At 48.1% G+C, this 18,968-nt stretch overlaps 2 protein-coding genes across 11 annotated transcripts in view; both read right to left on the minus strand.

Moving 5' to 3' along the window:
• Positions 1-443: 443 nt before the first annotated feature.
• LOC105702707 (serine/threonine-protein kinase mos) lies at positions 444-4,979 on the minus strand. 2 transcript variants are annotated; one of them, XM_012430482.1, is made up of 4 exons: positions 4,815-4,979; positions 3,701-3,885; positions 2,320-2,714; positions 444-947 (listed from the first exon to the last, which is right to left on the minus strand). In XM_012430482.1, exons 1-4 carry the CDS (start codon positions 4,892-4,894, stop codon positions 627-629), a joined length of 981 nt encoding a protein of 326 aa, XP_012285905.1. In that variant the 5' UTR covers positions 4,895-4,979; the 3' UTR covers positions 444-626. The 2 variants fall into 2 exon arrangements, with proteins under 2 accessions (XP_012285905.1, XP_012285904.1); XM_012430481.1 differs by lacking the exon at positions 4,815-4,979 and adding an exon at positions 4,546-4,803.
• A 97-nt stretch (positions 4,980-5,076) lies between these two features.
• Positions 5,077-18,968, minus strand: part of LOC105702706 (anion exchange protein 3) — a 43,100-nt gene continuing 29,208 nt past the window's right edge. For 7 of the 9 annotated variants that reach the window (XM_023432623.1, XM_012430476.2, XM_012430475.2 and 4 more), the window contains exons 5-10: positions 17,979-18,407; positions 13,289-13,970; positions 11,750-11,812; positions 10,330-10,933; positions 9,070-10,246; positions 8,332-9,004 (exon numbers count right to left, since the gene is read on the minus strand). In XM_023432623.1, coding sequence (XP_023288391.1) covers positions 8,332-9,004; positions 9,070-10,246; positions 10,330-10,933; positions 11,750-11,812; positions 13,289-13,970; positions 17,979-18,407 — 3,628 coding nt within the window. Of the gene's footprint in view, positions 9,005-9,069; positions 10,247-10,329; positions 10,934-11,749; positions 11,813-13,288; positions 13,971-17,978; positions 18,408-18,968 lie in introns of all 9 variants that reach the window. The other 2 variants (XM_012430474.2, XM_012430479.2) reach the window with 2 other exon arrangements.

The raw sequence follows: 18,968 nt of genomic DNA on the forward strand, positions 1-18,968 counted from the left end.
CTCATCTCTGTTGCTTACCACATCTCTGTTGCTTACGGGCACAGTCGCGCGATCGCATCCTGTGCTGCCCTCTAGTTTCGCACGTTAGCTTTCACCGTTTTTTGCCACCGCATGAAAATTAACATTAACTTAGGTCTACGGGTGATTTTCAAGGATCAGAAATAGGCGATTGGAGGGTTCGTTAGACATGCTCGTATAAATAAATATACTCATTGTTATCATTCAATAACTTACTTTATTACACTCAATATTTTACAGTACAAGTAGCGCAAGTATGTATGTATGTACATACACGTAAGTACACATTTAAATGTTTATTCGCACGTTCGAATTCGGCCAAAAATTTGTATCGAGGTTACGGACACGTACGATATGTACATCTTTAAATTTATGCACCAAAAAAGTTGTCATAGCAAGATATTATAAAAGAAAAATGCGAGACATGTGCAAAAACAGTTTTTATTTAAACCTTAGCCTACTTCTTCCCACTCCAAAAAAGAAACCATCTACCCCTAAACATACATAAATCTTTCATCGACCTGTAACTCCTCTCGAACCGATGTATTTCCTTAAGCTGGAGATACAAAACTGATTAGGAAAACTAAGCGAATAAGAACTTCTCTAATCTAACTTAGACGACTAAATGCTAAGAGTAGATCGTTCAATCTAGCGATGACTTCCGTTGCCGTGGGCCTGCTTCCAGGATCTTCCTTCCAAGAGTGTCTGTACAAATTCTTGTACCTTCCTCCAAATCCGTCTTCCAAGTCCTCGTTCTCGGGCCTAGCTCCGTTCCCCGAGAGGTAGAGGATCGCATGGATGTCCAGGCCAAGGAAGGGCCTTTTTCTTGAGACCATCTGCCAGGCGACCACTCCTAGTGAGAAGATATCCGACGCGGATGAAGGAGTCCCTCCTCGAACAACCTCGGGCGCTGAGTATCCCGGAGTACCCTGGAAATTCCCATTATCCTTCAAATAAAATCAACCCAATACCTCTCCTTTTTCTATTCTAGTTCTGGTAACTTCGAGCGAGGCTCGTTTAACCCTTTCGCCGCGATAGACCGCGACAAAACGCCACCGCCGGACAAATCACGAAACTATGTACAATCTCCGGCGTTTCGACGTAGTGTCAGTAAATTTTTAAACAAAATACATAATAATAGTGCGCAAGAGTTCGCAGAAGTACGATATATGACATATTGCGGATAAAACGTTTGATAAGCCGCACGACTGCATACTTATTATTCCAGGAAATTATACATATTCGGCTATTCTAACTGTCCATAGTAAACGAAAGTAGATGTACAGGAAGAAATTAAAGGGGCTATTCACTCGGAAATCAATGAAATCGATTTCCTTCTCTGAGAGCCGATTGTCTTTGATTTTATATGATAAATGACAATGCGATTCGATAAGAAGTCGGTCTTGAAATTGCGACAGTGTGAATTCTGCTTGCGATTTCTAGCAGACTTCCGTGGCGAGCGACACAGTTGCCGGTAGTAATAAAAGGGTTAAGGTGGTACGAAAGTGTGACATATACATACCAAAAAGTCAAGAAATATTTATAAAACTTTTCTCTAAACTGGGTGCTTCAAATTATCTAAAACTTTAACATGTGATTATGGAGGCTCGAAGGAAGAACGCGCTGCCCGTGAAATTTCATTTTTCGGAAAGAAATATGGTTTTCCGGTTCTTGTCCAAGATAAGTAGAAAATTTTCTTCGAAAAGAGAAATTTCACGAGCAGTTCAGATAATTCGATGCACCCAGTTAGGAGAAAAGTTTAATAAATATTTTCACTTATTGTTACGTACATATCACACTTTCCTATCACCTTAACTATCGCAATAGCTCGAGATCTCCCTGGAGGTTTGACTAACTAAGGAAGGTATCCCAGGTCGATCTCTCCGATTTGATTTCTTTTATAATATATTATACTAAACTAAGCGACACGTATTTTCTTTTATCTGCCATTAAACACTTTAAGGGGGTGAAACCACCATCCAAAGTAAGGCATGTCAAGGGGCGATTTGTCAGTTTCACCCACAAGAACATAATATTTTTTAACTAATCCACCAGGAAAAGCTCTCTCATAACGAGAAATGAAAAATATAATTTTCTCCATTAAAAAAAAAAATTAAGGGGTGAGCCACCCCTCACAGGCCTTATTTTGGATGGTGGTTTCACCCCCTTAAAGTGTTTAATGGCAGATAAAAAAAAATACGTGTCGCTTAGTTTTTAGTCTACTATAACATATTATAAAAGAAATCGAATCGGAGAGATCGATTTGGGATACCTTCCTTGTAAGATCAGCCTATGACGTACACGCAGATCCCGCGTCGAGGTCTTCTCGTCCTCGACCTCTGCGGAGACGCAGCTTCCAAAATCCGCCAGTTTAGGTCGACCATCGGGTCCGATCAGGATGTTCTTCGGTTTTACGTCTGCATGGATCACCCCAGCCTCGTGGCAGAACTTTAGAGCCCTGGCGATGGCCAGCCATATCTCAACCCGCTCTCTTGGGACCATCTCGGTCTCTTCAAGGCGCTCTTCAAGGGACGTGCCGCACAACTCCATCGCTATCAGGGTAAGGGCCGAGCCCTGCTCGATCCCACGGATTTTGATAATGTTCTCATGGTTCAAGGTCGAGGCCAACTTCTCCGCCTTTGCCGTGATATCGCTTCGCCGGTTGCGGCTCATCATCTTCGCTGCAATTTGGCTACCTGGAAATTCCTGTATGATTTATCAAACCGGCAAATGCGAATTTCATTTCTACAAGTAGTTCCCGTCTTAGCGGATCAATTGGCTCCTGGCGATTCTTCGTAAATCGAGAATATGCAAGAGGGGAGTTACGTTCGTAAGAACGAATGTACAAAATATAAAGATTCAGAAAGTGGGAAGTACCTGGATTTTTAATACATTTCTCCTTATGAATGGTAACTCCCGTTTTGCGAATTCTAGATTTAGAGACGTTCAACGGGGAGCAATGAATTAAGGTGAAGTGAAACCCCCTTCAAATTAGTCGATTTGAATAGAGCACTTTTTTTTAAGGGTATTAGACCAAACTATCCGAAACTTTGACACATCACTCCTGATCGTCTAAGAATTGTCCTGACACATTCAAAATTTGGATTTTTGGAAAAAATTTTTTAACTCAACCCAGACTAAAATCAAAATGGCGTCGAGCTCTTATATTTCGATCGATATACAATTATCGAAGGCTCCGATATGAGAAACGAAAGGGTCAGGACAATTTTATGACAATTTAGAACCCTCTGGTAATCGATAAACTCGCATTTGAACGGGATAAATGAAAAAAAAAAAAGTATTGTATGCGCTTATATGCTAAAAGGATGGTAAAATGAGGTCTCGGGGTGAAAATTTAATTAACCTGGAAATCACAGATGGCGCAGGGGGTCCCTCTGCAGTCAATTAGGGCTCCAGAAAGCATGAATCCAGAGGATTTCTGAAGTTTTACTTCGATTTCTTTATAATTATTGTACGAAAACGACAGGTGGAGTATGCCATTTGCTACAATATCCAATATAATTCGACCCAGCTGTCAATATAAAAACGAACGTCGGCAACATGGACATTTAGAAAAATCTTTTTTATCGATGTCGATCAAGTTCCTCGACGTGTTTCACTTCACCTTAATTCGTGAAAGCGGGGAATATCTGTATCGTGGATTGATAAATTTTTATCCGACCTTTGTAGGAGGCTCTGACTACTAATCCGAATCCTCCCGATCCGATGATAGCCCGTTCCCGTTCCTTCGGTAGTCCTTCCTTCAGGATCTTCCTTCTCTGCGGGGTGTCCAGGTTGATGGTACGAGGTCCTGCCTCCTTCCCCGGGAAGAGGCTGCACCGGGCAGCCGGACTCCTCGGGGACAACCTGGTGAACCTCGAGAACTCGGTTTTAAGGGGATGTCAAAGTGGCATCCGAGACCTCAATCGTTCATGAAACTTTTCTACGAACTTAGTGTACCGAATCGTTTCAAACTTTACAACATGAACGTCGAGACTACGAGGAAGGTGTTGACCCTCATGAAATTTTATTTTTTATGCAAAATTTTGAAAATGTCTATAAACAAATTTTTAATAAATTAAAATTGTATGCACGTCAGGACCTTCCTTATAGCCTCCGAATTCACATAGTAAAGTTTGAAACGATTTGGTACACCCAGTTCGGAGAAAAGTTTCATTAATGAGACCTCTTTGATGTCACTTTCAGATCACCTTAATATATCACGCTGTCCAGGAAATCATAATTTTTGCTGCTTGAAATATGACACATTGTTTTCAGATGAAGTTGCGATTCCACCTCGTCCACGTAACAAGCCATTTAAAGCGCATCGCCCTACCCTTTGATACCAATAATTGCTATTAAAACTCTAATAGTCTTTTTTATTATCACTGCATCGACTACAAGTCGTCTAGAAGGCTGATGAACTCCAAGGCTCCCGTTTCCGCAAGTTTTGAAACCACCCATGCACTCATTATCGATTCCTTACCTAAGTGCAACATTACCATCGCAAGCCACAAGTTCCCTTACCGCCCATTTTGAATTCGTCCCAGGAAATCGCCCAAATAAGGCCCTTCTTCATCATTAACTACTTTAAATAAAATAAAAATTAACATTTAAAGCGCATCTATTTTTATCAACACGCAGAGCGAAATCCTCGCTTCAAAGCGGTACACGTACAACCGGCCACAAGAGCAACTTCCTTCGAAAACAAGGCGTGGAATCTCAAAGAGCAAAAACCGCAATAATTCTTAACACCGTAATGAACTATTTACAAGCGTAAAATTGTGAAACATTACCTAGCCAATGATTTCGGCAGAGGAAGCGGAGACGGGCTGAGGGTCCTCACAACGGAAGCGAGCGCTCGTGGCGAGGCCATTCCCGGTTTTAACAATAACTCTTTAATCCACGTCGAGTCTTCTCTGCCCTGGGGATTATAACGAGGACATGCCGAATCCTCTCAAACAGCCATCGGGTAGTCCGGACTCGATCTGGGAAATGAAAATATTTAGGGACGATCGGTCAGGTCCGGGTCGGGCTCGAGTGAGAAACCGTCAGAGAGACAAGTAAAATATCTTTTTTATTTCTCATTACCCTCTCCTCGGCGCATCTCCGTCAACTCGTAAGGCGCGAGAACCAGTCCTAACGCTCCATCGCTCTCGTTATTACTTTTTAATACTGCATGTAGCTACTTTATGTACAAGGAGAGAGTCGCGCCCCGCGAGGTGCGACTCATCGGATTTAGGTCTCTTCTTTCCTCCCAATCGTCGGCTTTTCCCGCGGGATTTATTCATATATATATATATATAATACGTATAGAATATAATCTGCAATGTAGACATATATATATAGACATATGTATATATGTGTATATATATATAATAGCGTCTCAACGATGGATCGTAGTGTAGAATATAGAGCTCTCTTTTCCCTAAACGAGATTCCTTCCCTCGAAGGAATCGCCCCGCGACGGCTTCGCAGGATCGCCAGCACGCGCGGTGGAGGTTCCAATCGATCGTCCTTAATTTTGGGTCATTTTTTTGCTTTCTTTTTTTTTACATGGAAACTAGGAACTAGGGCCAAAATTTCTACCGAGGCGGAATGCTCTAAAACCGATCGGGAAGTCAGATATTAATTTCGGAGCACCGACCCACGTGGGGTCCTGGTCGGGCCGTCGCGGGTTTCTATCACAGTCGCGTGTATCGGCGCGCCGCGCGTGCGTCTTCGGGAAGATCGATTAATATTAAGGAATATCGAGGAATATTATAATAAGAAATATCGAGAGCAAGGGTCCACATGGGGATCCTCCGAAGACGCGCGCGCGACCGCTCTTAGCACGCACTCGCAGGCACAAACAGGGCGGTTGTAGGTGAAACGTTCGATATACCGACATTACAGGCGCCGACGCAATGGCTGCGATTTTCTTATCTTTTTTTTTTAGTTAGTAAAATACTCTAAAGGATCAAAATACCATATACGCGGGAGGCGTCTCGCTCCCGACCTCTTAGAATACTCTTCTCGTATATCTATGCGCGCGCGAATCCCGTTTGGTGTGCTATTCCGAGCCTTATTGCAGACACCGTTCCTCGTGGCCGACGTCGAGAAATTCGTCCGAGAGACCTCGACATTTTTCTGCGCGACTTGGGGTGACGTATCGGGATGTTAAGGGGATCTGAAAGCGGCGTCAGAGAGGTCTCATCTATGCAATTGTTCTCCGAACTGGGTGCATCGCTTAAAACTTGATAATGTGAATATAGAGGCTATAAGGAAAGTCCTGGCACTCATAAAAGTTCAATTTTTTTTTCCATTTTGTTTATGGATATTTTCAAAATTTTTGTTATAATAAATGAAATTTCATGAGTGTCGGAACCTTCCCTATGGCCTCCACGTTCGCGTTGTAAAGTTTCAGGCGATTCGGTACGCCCTGTTTGTAGAAAAGTTGCAGAAACGATTCACTCGTCAGATGCCACTCCACATCAACTTAAGATGGCTCTGATGTATGTTATCTTAAGGTGGCACGAGAGTGACGTCTGAGTCTCCTTTACGAAACTTTTCTCCGAACAGGGTGTACCGAATCGCTTGAAACTTCACCACGTGAATATGAAAGCTCTAAGGAAGGTACCGACACCCATGAGATTTCATTTAATAATTGGTTTATAAAGATTTAAAAAATATTTTTTATAACAAATGAAATTCCACGGATGTTAGGACCTCCCTTAAAGCCTCGCCATTGAGTGGGCAGAATTTCAAACAATTCGATACAGCCAATTGGCAGAAAAGTTCAGTAAACTATTGACCTAGCAGATGTCACTTCCATGTCGCCTTAAAGTACCGAGACACCTTGAAAGAACCTGGCTTAATATCCCGAAAGAGCTAGTCCGAGGTCGGCCGACGAGTAACATCCAGAGGAACGGCTTGATCGTCCGGGTCGCCTAGACCGAGCCGGAATTTTATTGCTGAAAGCCCTCTCGACGCTCCCTTGACAATCGGATTCCCCTCGGCTCGCCTCCTAGACAATCCCATCCGGCCATATTCGGCTCTCCGACTTATTACTTCAACTACGACCTCTACGTGCTTCGAGAAAAATAGACCCGACCGACGCATCGTGTAGGTCGCCATCCAGGTGGGAGCCACCAACCCAAGGATACACAGCTTGTCTAGCCTAATTGCTAAATCACCATCATCGACAACGACTTCCATCCACCGAGAATGCTATCCCTTCCTCGGGCACCCCGGTCGTTGTATCGATATTGAATTGATAAATTGGAACCGCTATTAGTTAAGCCCTACTCCTCGCGATAGTCCGACGATACGCCTCGACTCCTTCGGCGATCGGTCGGTAACAATTGGCCTAGAGTCGGGACATAATTCCGTCTCTGTCTATTAACACGTGTATATGTATGTATATATGTATAAGTACAGTGCTCTACGAAGTTCTCGTCGGGCTGTGCCGGCGCGACCCGTGGCAAGAATATTGTCACGCACTGCGTACACAGCTACGGATCCCTACTCGCGGAGGTAGTGCATATCGACGTAAGGTACAAATGTAAATCCGCGCCCAAGAAGCGGGCCTCCCCCCCTCTCTCTCTAATCCCCGCAACGAGCTATGGAAATTACAGACCGGCCGGCGGTTCAATTTGCATCCTCCGAATTCGACCCTCCCGGGACGAGGGAAGAGACCCCCGCCAGAACTGGCCGCTTCTTGTTCGCCCTGGGAAGAATTACTCCAAGAGAGAGAGAGAGAGGGTCTCGCGAGATTGCTCCTCAACGACGGAGTCGAGATTTAGAGTCGTGCGACCCACTCGTGAGAAAAGTGGGCCGACACTCTGCGAATCCTCGAGAGCGCAATTGGCCTTCGGTGGAAGTAGAGAAGGACCGCTTTATCCCCTCCTCGGCGTGAACGGCGCTCTTCGGGGACTCAGGGACCTAGCCGCTGTCACCTGCGAATTGTCCACGCAAACGGCATTTAAGTACAGTAACGATCGTTCGGTCAATTAGCATACCGTCGCGCCGACAGGATATCGTTTCGTCAGCGAATCGCAGGCGCAGGGGCGCCACAGGCGGACGTTGAGCGAGTTAATAACTACGTCACGGAGAGTCGTCTCTCTGCGGACTCCAATTGTCGTCAACGGTGTCGCTCAACGACCAGGGGATCCCCGTGGAGAAGAAAAAGAGAGAGAGAGAGGAAAAGAAATTGCGGGAAAATATACGAAGAGAGGAACGCGGCTCGTTCCTCGTTTGGTTGGCGACGCCGCGTCCTCGTGGTCTGGGTTCTTCAAGGTCGAGCGTATCCGGAAGAGGGATGCACGTCGAGCCTTAACCCGGAAGAGGGGCCTCCTCGTAGAAGTCGAGCTCGTCCTCCTTGGTCTCGTGTTCCGGTTCCTTGCTGTCGAGGGCACGCAGCTCCGCGCCCGTGAAGAACCTGACCATCTGGGCTCTCAGGGGGATCATCAGGATCAGGAAGAACGGGAGCGCCAGGGCGGCCTTGGTGCTCTTGACGATCCAGAGGACGGCCAGACAGAGGATCTGGATGAGGGTGAAGATGTGCATCTTGTAGGTCTGGACGCGGCGCACGTAGGTGGCGGTCCCGTGGTGCTTGACCGGCATGAAGAAGAGCTTGACCCTGTCGAAGAGCTGGACTCCGTTGGTGGAGGAGATGCCCATGTAGAGGAAGACACCCAGCAGGACCGACATGGGCACGCGCCTCAGGAGAGGAGCCATCAGGACGCTCACGCCGACCAGGACGGCGACCAGCAGCGCGCTGACCCTCTGCTCCTTGACCTCGACGATGTGCGGCTTGTCACCGGGTGCATGGGTCCTGGACATGACCGTCACCGCGGAGACGTGGGTCAGGGATCGCACCGAGGCTGCGCAGCACCAGGGCGCGCCCATTAAACCGCAGCCCACATTCATCAAACAGACCACCACGATGTCCATGTGGTACCCGCAGCCCTTGCGCAGCTTCCTCTCCTTCTTGTCGATTATCAGCCTAGATGAAGAAGAGAGCATCGAGATAGAGCTTGGTCAGAAGGTCAAAACTCCCCAGAAACTTACTCCGATATCTGGGTCTCCATGAAGACGAGGATGTAGACCAGGAGAGCCGGCACGCAGCAGGCGAAGGCCATCCAGAGGGGGATGGACTTGTCGGTTCCTCCAGGAGACACGAACCATGACCTGTCCGCGACCGAGGGCGACAGGCCCTCCGGCACCAGCAGCTTCTCCGTCTTCACCTGGGCCAGGTAATCGACGAGAACGAACGTGATGATGCTGATGGGCACTCCGAAGTCCCCGAATGCGCGGCGAGCGCTGCGCCCCAGGTAGTGGCTGTTGCGGAAGATCCTCAGGTAGTAGGCCCCGAGAAAGGTGCCCAGGCAGAGTATCGTGCACATCAGCGCGGTGTTCGGCTGGTTCACCAGCCCAGCCCCATCGTGGCTGGGCAGGACGGGAAGCATGGACGCGACGGACACCGGGAAGACAGTTTGCTCGGTTTCGTTTCGTGATTCCTGGTAGCTTTGCTCAGGATCCACGGCCCTGACGGAGCGAGCGATGATGGGTCCAGAGGTGGTCGTCGTCGAGATCGTCGTCGACGAGACGATGGTCTCGTTCTCGGATACAAATCCCAGCTCGCCGAAGCAGTACTCGGGCAAGAGAGGGTTTCTGACGAAGTAGTTGTAGAGCTTGATGAAAGTCTCGACGATATACAGGATGGATATCAGCCCGGTGAAGATCTCCTCCGTGAACCTGGTGAAGAGCCTGACCAAGACGGAGCCCTCGACGCAGGCGACCGTCAGAGCGATGATGCCCATCCAGGCTCCGACGTAGACCCTCATCGTGAGGAACTCCAGCCCGTTGGCCAGGCAGAACTCGAAGAGACTCTCGTCGAAGAGCAACAAAGGCCCGGTGGTGCCGATTATCACTAGTGGCTGGGTCGCGAAGAGGGCCATTATCACGCCCGTCCATGAGCAGGAGACCAGGGTCTCGGAGATGCCGATGGTGTTGCGTGTCTTATCGCTCAGGAGACCCCCGAACGTGATAGCGGTGCACAGGGCTGCGAAGTACATGAAGATCGCCGCCGCCAAGCACGAGGAGCTCAAGCCGTCGGTGAAGTCCGACAAGTAGAACGGATAACGTCTCTTGATGTCGTTGATGAGGCCGCCGAAGGGTCGCCTGGTGCGCCGTAGAGGATCGTCGTCGGGAGGCGGCTTCTTTTCGCCATCACCTGCTAAAAGGGCTGAAAATTTCGACGTCCCTTATAGTACCAGTCCCGAAGCTTCGCCACCGTCCACCTCCAAGCAATCCCGATCCACGTCTTACCCTTCTTCCCGGGAACAATGGTGGCGCTCAGCACCGGCTTGCTCTTCTCCTCGAGGGCCTTGGCCTTGCGCTTGCGGATGGCCTCGCTCTTGGCCTTGAGCTCGTCGAAGGGCAGCAACGCCTGTCTCTCCCAGTTCCCAGGAGGCAGCACGATGGAGTCGTCGAGGAACTCGTTGATGGCGGAGAGCAGCTCCCTCCTCTCGTTCGCCTTATATGCCACTTTGTGGAAGGACGTGTTCGCCATCAGGGTGGAGATGGACCGACCGATCTCATGGTAGTCGAGGTCGGCATTCCTGGGGCCGAGCAGGACGAAGACGAACCTGACGGGGATGGTGATCTCGGTGATGGATGGGATATAGACGCCCTCGGCGAGTCGGACGAACGCGATGGTGGGCTGGTCCAGGAAGTCCACGGCTCCCACGAGCACGACGGTCGCCTCTGCCCCGGCTGGAATCCTCTTCAGGATGTGGTCGTTGTGCCCCTTCTTCAGGTCCTCGTTGCTACTCGTGTAGGTCAGCTCCTCCTTCATGTCGACCGTCGTATGATTGGTGTCCAGGGCCGAGTTCGAGGAGACGATCTTCGGCTTGTTGTCGTGGTTTAGGTTCTGCGGAAGAATACAAACGCAAGGATGAGCGATAGGTCCCCAGGGAATCCCGGGCCACGACAAATGTCCTCGGGGAAGAGTGCGTCTAAGGGCCTCGCGACTTCCCCCCGGGGTCAACGAAGAGAGGGCAGACATCCCATGGTACCGGGGTATGGGGGATCACTTCTTTCTTTTTCACGGGGCTTCGAGTACCCGGGGGAGGCCCGATGCGAGGCCAGCTATCCGGAACGGAAATCAACTAAGGACTAACAGGCTAAGTCGACTCTAATCAAGGATGGCACGGCGAGAGGGTCCTTTGATGGGTGGAAGGGGGTGCAAACGCGAGATATAACCATGCTTGGGGCCCGAGAGGAGCTTCTCTCCTTCTTTCTTTCTTTTCTTTTTCCTTCTTTTTTCTCTTTTCTCCCTTTCTGGGCTCCGATTTCGCCGGCAGCCGAATTATCTTAGGGGGGGACAGAGATGGGAGGAAGAGACGATGAAGCTGAGAGATGCGTGCTACGGACGACCATGGACTTACAGGGCTTTGGTATGGTTCCAGGCTCGATTGACATCGGCTGAACTGGTTAGTAAGGTCGGAAAGAAATGGCGAATATACGGAGCTACTTCATCGGGATCGCTCTTGCCCGGTGTCCTGTAAGTTCATGCCGCTAACTCTAGCGGGATTCAAACGTACGACAGGAACGGCCAAGGTGGAAGAGGATCCTAGTAACTAGCGAGAAGAGTCGAGAGATTACGCTTGGTGGTGGCGGATGACGGAGTGAGGGGTGACATAGTGACAGAGAAATAGCAGACAGAGAGAGAGAGAGAGAGATTTACATGTTGGGTCACACGGTTCTCAGCGGCTTCCCGCGCAGCCTCTTCTTCCTCCAGCCAGATGGACTGTGGAAACAATATTAGGATGCGGTCAGTCATTTCGCAATCGGGTCGGCTACCACCGATTCTCTACGTCTACGCGTAACACGTCGACGGTCTTTCGTTATCTACGTTATCGCGCTCGGTCGGGGCTATTGGAAATTAGAGGAACCACCTCTTCCTCGCACCATTCCTCGGATTACCTGTTGATAGTCAATACGAAGTGATACGTTGGACTGCACCGAGCGAAAAATTCACTATCTAGGCGATATTAAAGTGGCGTCGGATTAACCCTTTGAGCGCTAAGCACTTTCGACATACGGGCGAATTTCCTTAGACCGTGCGCGCGATATTGGGCCAAATGTCGGACGCACATATGCGTCGACAGCGCTCCAAGAGTTAAGAAACTCAGACCTAGTCATTATCTGCGATGTTCAACCTGGCGTGTCAAATTTAGGTTTTGTTTATGAAACTTTTCACTTATCTGGGCTTACTGAATCGTTTTAAAATTTACAGTATAAATGTGGAGACTATAAGGAAGGTCTCGACACTCTTGAAATTTCAATTTCTTTTTTTTTTTTTTCGGTATTTTTTAAATCTTGTATAAGAAATGAAATTTCATGAGTGTTAGGACCTTCTTTATAGACTCCATATTCACGTTGTAAAATTTGAAACTATTCGGTACGGTCAGTTTAGAGAAAAGTTTCTTGAACGGTCGATTCCTCAGATACCACTTTCATCATCTTAATTACTTTCTACGATATAAATGTTCCTTGGTAAAGAAATTTCCCAGCTCCGGTGAAATTGATTTTATAAGAATCATCAGTGGAGCAACTCAAATGATAAGTCAATATGGAATGGAAGAGAAATTCGTCTATAAAATTGGTCTCAATTATTGAAAATTTTACTTAAATTTATATCATACTTTGGGCAGAATGTCGAATTCAACAATTAACGACAAATAAATATTATTTCAAGTCATTGCAAGAGGGAGTTCACCGGTACCTGCCAGAGGTCTGCGGAAAGACACGAGACATACCGCTAATTCACTAATAAATTCTAGTTAGCTACATTAATATTAATTCTTTCAAACCCTTTCACTCCTCAAAGCGAATCAATGATATCACTCTAACAAGTCCATGTCCATAAAATGCAACGATAACGAGTCAAACCACCTCGTTAAAGCCGTTTTTAAGAAAACATAGCATTGTCAATAATTTCCTTTAATTTCAATCCATCTTATATCATTGATAGTAACCAGTTACGCTCAATCCGATCAATGAATTTCTCTTCCCATTCCCTAGCGTATAATATATATATTAATAAAATTCCCTCGCGTATAATAAATAAATTAAAAAAAAAAGTGTTTTATTCGCTCAGTGTAGACCAGACCGAAAAACCGGGAATTTCGTTCCGTAAGCCAGAGTAGCCATCGCGCAAATCGTCAGTCGGATCCACCTGGAGATGACCACCCAAGAGAAGCGCTCTTCAGGGCGAACGCACCTGCAGACTGGTGTAGCTGGAGTAGTTGCGCTTCATGCCGAACCTGAAGCCGCGATCGTGCTCGTGTACATGCCGATGTCTAAGGAGAAGAGCTCTCATGACGATGGGGCGATCCTCGGGTAGGATGAGCTCCTCGACGACCATCTGCTCGACGACCCTGTAGGCCAGGCCTGGGAGGTCTCGCTCCTCCAGGTCGAGGAGGACGACGCCGGTCTCTAGGCATCTCCTCAGGTTCAGGAGCGAGTGGAAGCTGAGCGAGGCCACGTGGGGCCTGCCCCACCTGTCGGCACCCTCTTCAACGTCCTCTTCGTACTTGATCCAGCGGGCGGTCTCGCGCCACTCGCGTTCCTCGCCGACCCCGTGGAGCTCGTCGAGCTGGACGAAGACCTCGTGGGGCGAGTGGTCGTACATCTTCTTCAGGGTGTCGTGGGGTATGCCGCCCTCCTTCCGGCGGCCGATCTGGACGGTGGAGGCCTTGTGCCTCCGCATGCCCCTGGGGTCGTCGCTCCTGTGGGACTCCAGGTCGTCGATGTCCAGCTCCTGGAGGGTGCTCGCCTCCTCCGGCTGCACGCTGACCCTCCTCGTCAGGAGACCCACCCCGTCCGGGAGGCCAGCTCCCGAGCGTTTCCGCCATTGCGGGTCCTCCTGGAGAGAGTACTTCCTGGACTTGTAGTGGTGCCGTCTGAAACCATGAAACTTCGGTTTTTCTCTTGCCTAAGGACAATTTCAGGTTCCTCCAGTATGCGCTTTTGCACCTGACTTTGCCACCCGAATATTAACAACGCCTGCGTTCAAACGGAACGGGTCACCCTGGGCGTTTTCGCCGCGGCCACCACATACGCAGGAAATCGATGAGTTTTCTTGGGTCAATCATGGAATATGATTTTCATAACTATGATTTACAGTGACTTCTGCTTACGATTTCCAGCTGATTTCCATCGTTAAGGTGATGTCAAAGTGACGTCCAAGAGTTCTCGTTCGTGAAGCTTTTCTCCAAACCGGGTATACCGAATCGATTCAAACTTCACAATATGAATATAGAGCGTATAAGGAAGGAGCTCATGAAATTACAAATTTTCAAAAAATCTCTTAACACATTAAGGACCGCTAAGAAATCTATAAGACATACGCCCAGGACCGCACAGACCACGCACCGCACGGGCAACTCGTGAGCGGTCCTTAATGTGTTAATAGACATTTGTAAAATTAGTTATAAAAAAAAAACATGATATTTCATGAGCATCAGAACCTTCCATATATCCTCCACATTCATGCTGTAAAATCCGAAACGATTCGGTACACCAGCTCGACGCAAAGTGTCATGAACGATTGTCTCTTCGGATGCCACATTCACATCCCCTTAACGCTTTCGCGACCGCGGAGCAATCCATCAGGATACACCATATACATTAATAGGGTCTCGCGCAAAACAGCTAGATATACTCTAATAATATGTTTGCGTATAATAAATAAATTAAAAAAAAAAGAAAATGATGCGTTTAGTGGATGCCGCTGGCCAGGGTGAAGCGTTTGGTGGATGTCGAATATAACCGGCGCTGTTATAAATGCAATCATATGTTTGCGTATAATATATAAAAAAAAAAAGAAAATGATGCGTTTAGTGGATGCCGCTGGCCAGGGTGAAGCATTTGGTGGATGTCGGATATAACCGGCGCTGTTATAAATGCAATCATATGTTTGCGTATAATAAATAAAAAAAAAATAAAAGAAAATGATGCGTTTAGTGGATGCCGCTGGCCAGGGTGAAGCATTTGGTGGATGTCGGATATAACCGGCGCTGGTCGCAAAAGGGTTAAAATCCATCATTTCCTGAGTGAATATCCCCTCGGACCCCGGGCCCAAGGGCGACTTCCTCCTCTAGCCGTCATATACGGATGTACACGTGTACCGATATATCCATCTCTATCGGTCGGAGTTCCGGCAATCGGTTACGTTATCGCGCGAAGGTATGCACGTCCGGTCGCTGCCAGTTTCGCCTCTTGGTAATCGTCCCTGGCGTCGACAACGGGGCGGTATATCGAGTATATCGACTTGGCCAAATCTCGACTTCCCTTTCTCGTAATTGTCCTTGGCGACGTAACGCGTCTCGCACGGGCACCGGCGAGCTCGGCCTCGCCTCGTCACTCAAAGGAAGAGACATTAACTAGCGTCACCGTCGCCGAGACCTCGCGCAACCGGCCTACCCTCTGGCAGCGGCGACCACGGTGTTTCATTGCCGTACCAAAAATAAAGGCAAATAAAGGAGCTAACAAGCGCGAGCCGATGTATAAGCATCACCAGCTCCCGGGTGAGAATTGGAAAACGCACCGACTCTCCTTCCCTGAGTCGGCCCGAAGAGCGGAGTGCCTCGTCGCCTACGGTCTCCGACTGCCACCGACTTCCCTCCGGTCGCCAAACCAAACGCCCCGATCGCACTCGGTTTTGGTTTTGGTTTTCGATTTCCTGAGGCTCGAACACCTTAGGGCGAGTCCTCCGATCTCCAGTGGAGAGGCCCACCGAGCTCGCCCGTCCCGGACGAGGCACTCCGGGTGCGGCCGAACCCGAAGAAGGCTATGGCTCTTTAAGGCGATACGAAAGGGTCATTCTAGATCTCAAAATGTGAAAATATTTATACCTCTTTCTTTTTTTTTTTCTTCTAAACTAAGCGCGTCGTTTGAAACTTCTTCAGGTGATTGGGAAGGCCCTGAGGAAGGACCGGTGCTCCTGAAATTTCATTTTTCTTTTCGCACGAAAATTTGTTTCATTTACCTTAGGCTAGAACTAAGACCACATTCTTTTCTTTCTTTTTTTTTTTTTTTTCGTGAAAAAATGAAATTTCACGAACATCGCGTTCTTCCTTAGAGCCTCCTAACCACGTGTTGAAGTGTCAAATGATTCGGCGGACCCGGTTTAGGGAAAAGTCTTGTCAATATTTTGACGTTTAAGTATATAGAATGACCCTTTCGTGTCACCTTAAGGGGATGTCAAAGTGAGATCTGAAGAATCAATCGTTCGTGAAACTTTTCTACGAACTGGGTGTACCGAATCGTTTCAAACTTCACACCGTGAACATGGAGACTAGGAGGAAGGTGTCGACCCTCGTGAAATTTTATATTTTTTGAAAAATTTTGAAAATATCTATAGACAATTTTGAGAAAAATTGAAATTTCATGGACGTCAGGACCTTCCTTATAGCCTCCGAATTCACATAGTAAAGTTTTAAACTAAACCACCAAACCAAACTAAACTACCAAATCGTTTAAAACTTTACTATGTGAATTCGGAGGCTATAAGGAAGGTCCTGACGTCCATGAAATGTCAATTTTTCTCAAATTTGTCTATATATACTTTCAACATTTTTCAAAAAATATAAAATTTCATGAGGGTCGACACCTTCCTCCTAGTCTCCATGTTCACGGTGTGAAGTTTGAAACGATTCGGTACACCCAGTCCGGAGAAGGGCCTCATAAACGAGACCTCTTCGACGGCACTTTCACATCCCCTTAATCGGCCGCGGGGGTGGACGCCGTACCGTCTGAACGGATCCATCCGATCCGGCGAGCGCGCGCGATGGACCGGCATGGCGGCCTCGAGCCGATCCCGAGCCCTCCAAAGGATCGAAAGGATCGAAAACAACGAGGTTGGTCGGCGACACGACGACTGAGACAACGGCTACCACCACCGCTAACTCTAAGGCTAAGGCCGCGTCGAGGGAACTGCGCAAACGAGACCTGGCCCTCGGCCATGGCACCAGGCCGTACCCCGTGCATTCTCCCTCCCTAAACTATCGCGGGTCTAGGTCGCGCACGATCCTCTGTCTGCCGATCCTGGCCTCGAGTCGTTCCCGGATGACGACCTCTCCGCGATTTTTCCCTCTTACGCCCCTAATAGCACAGAATAATATCTAAATACTTCTTTGTAATCTTTGTTAAGTATCTCAAGCGACAGATTTCTTTTTTTAAGATTTCTTCCGTATGAAACTTTTGAATCTTGACCAATCACGCGACTTCGCAACAATGCGACATTTTTCGTGCGAATCTATTCGTATACGATGAACATCCACATTAACTCGAGAATCGTTTGTTCGCTCCACTGTCTGCCGATCCTGGCCTCGAGTCGTTCCCAGATGACGACCTCTCCGCGATTTTTCCCTCTTACGTCCCTAGTAGCACAGAATAATATCTAAATATTTCTTTGTAATCTTTGCTAAGTATCTCAAGCGACATATTTTTTTTTTAAGATTTCTTCCGTATGAAACTTTCAAATCTTGACCAATCACGCGACTTCGCGACACTTTTCATCCGAATCTATTCGTATCCGATAAACATCCGCATGAACTCGAGAATAGGAGCCCAGGGACTCGATTCTCGAGTTCATACGATCAAATATCTTATGCCAAATTGACAGTTTCGTATGAAACTTTCGAATGTTAATCAATGACGCGATTTCGCAACAATGCGACATTTTTAATGCGAATCTATTCGTATGCTACAAACATCCGCATAACCTCGCGAATAAGAGTCCAGGACCAAGACCAAAGCTCCACCGTGGTCATCGCTATTTACGTCGACCAAAATCGAGGGTCGACCCTTCTCATCAGTATTTCCCTCGACCAAAACCAAACTTAGACGGTGTTCGTCGCCGTTTACCTGGACTAAAACCAAGACCGATTGTGCTCGTCGCCACTCACTTATGATCGTGCTTGTGGTGTCTGCGAGGTTTGCGGTCGTCGGTGCCCGTCGGCTCCTCGACTACCGGGTTGCTCTCCGCCTCCTCTTCCCGGATCCGCTCGAACTGCACCCTGGGACTGCCCTTGGAGGGGCTCTCGGAGTACCCCGAGGCCGCCCTCTCGGATATGGGAGCCTCGCTCTCTCCGCTGCCCACGTGCGCGGTCTCCTCGAGGATCGGTTGGTCCTCTTCCACGGTGGCATCTTCCTCGTCAAGGTACTCGCTGGGCTCGACGTCGTCCACGGCGTCGCCGTCTCCGGGCACCACCACCTGGGTCTCGGGCACGGGGTCCGTGGCATCGCTCCTCGAGTCTCCACTTCCGCTTCCGCTCCTGTTTAGGCCGTGCGCCCCGTTCTCCTCGTCCTGGCCGGCCTCCGCACTGGAACCTTCCCTGGAACACTGACGGTCTTAGGGCACAAGTTCACCTGGGTAACTGGACCGAAGGCTTAAGGTGAAGTGAAACACGTCGAGGAACTTGATATCGACGTCGATAAAGATTTTTCTAAATGCCTACGTAGCCGACATTCGTTTTTATATCGACAGCTGTGTCGAATTATATTGGATATTGTACCAAATGGCGTACTCCACCTGTCGTTTTCGTACAATAATTACAAAGAAATCGAAGTAAAACTCCAGAAATCCTCTGGATTCATGCTTTCTGGGGCCCTAATTGACTGCAGAGGGACCCCCTGCGCCATCTGTGATTTCCAGGTCAATTAAATCTTCACTCCGAGACCTCGTATTACCATCGTTTTGGCATACAAGCGCATACAACACTTGTTTTGCCTTTATCCCGTTCAAATGCGAGTTTATCGATTACCAGAGTGTTCTAAATTGTCGTCAAATTGTCCTGACCCTTTCGTTTCTCATATCAGAGCCTTCGATAATTGTATATTGATCGAAATATGAGAGCTGGACACCATTTGGTTCTGGTTTGGGCTGAGTTAAAAAA

The sequence above is a fragment of the Orussus abietinus genome, unplaced genomic scaffold (genome assembly GCF_000612105.2).
Source record: "Orussus abietinus isolate OABI.00-Male unplaced genomic scaffold, Oabi_2.0 scaffold380, whole genome shotgun sequence".
NCBI lineage: Eukaryota > Metazoa > Arthropoda > Insecta > Hymenoptera > Orussidae > Orussus > Orussus abietinus.

What these genes read in the sequence shown, in the direction of transcription:
- LOC105702707 (XM_012430481.1), bottom strand. Translation starts at nt 4,631, where the DNA reads ATGTTAATTTTTATTTTATTTAAAGTAGTTAATGATGAAGAAGGGCCT. An exon ending in GGACGAATTCAAAATGGGCG is followed by an intron (nt 3,886 to 4,545) that starts GTAAGGGAACTT and finishes GAGGTTCACCAG; the next exon opens with GTTGTCCCCGAGGAGTCCGG. An exon ending in CCTCGACGCGGGATCTGCGT is followed by an intron (nt 948 to 2,319) that starts GTACGTCATAGG and finishes GGGAATTTCCAG; the next exon opens with GGTACTCCGGGATACTCAGC.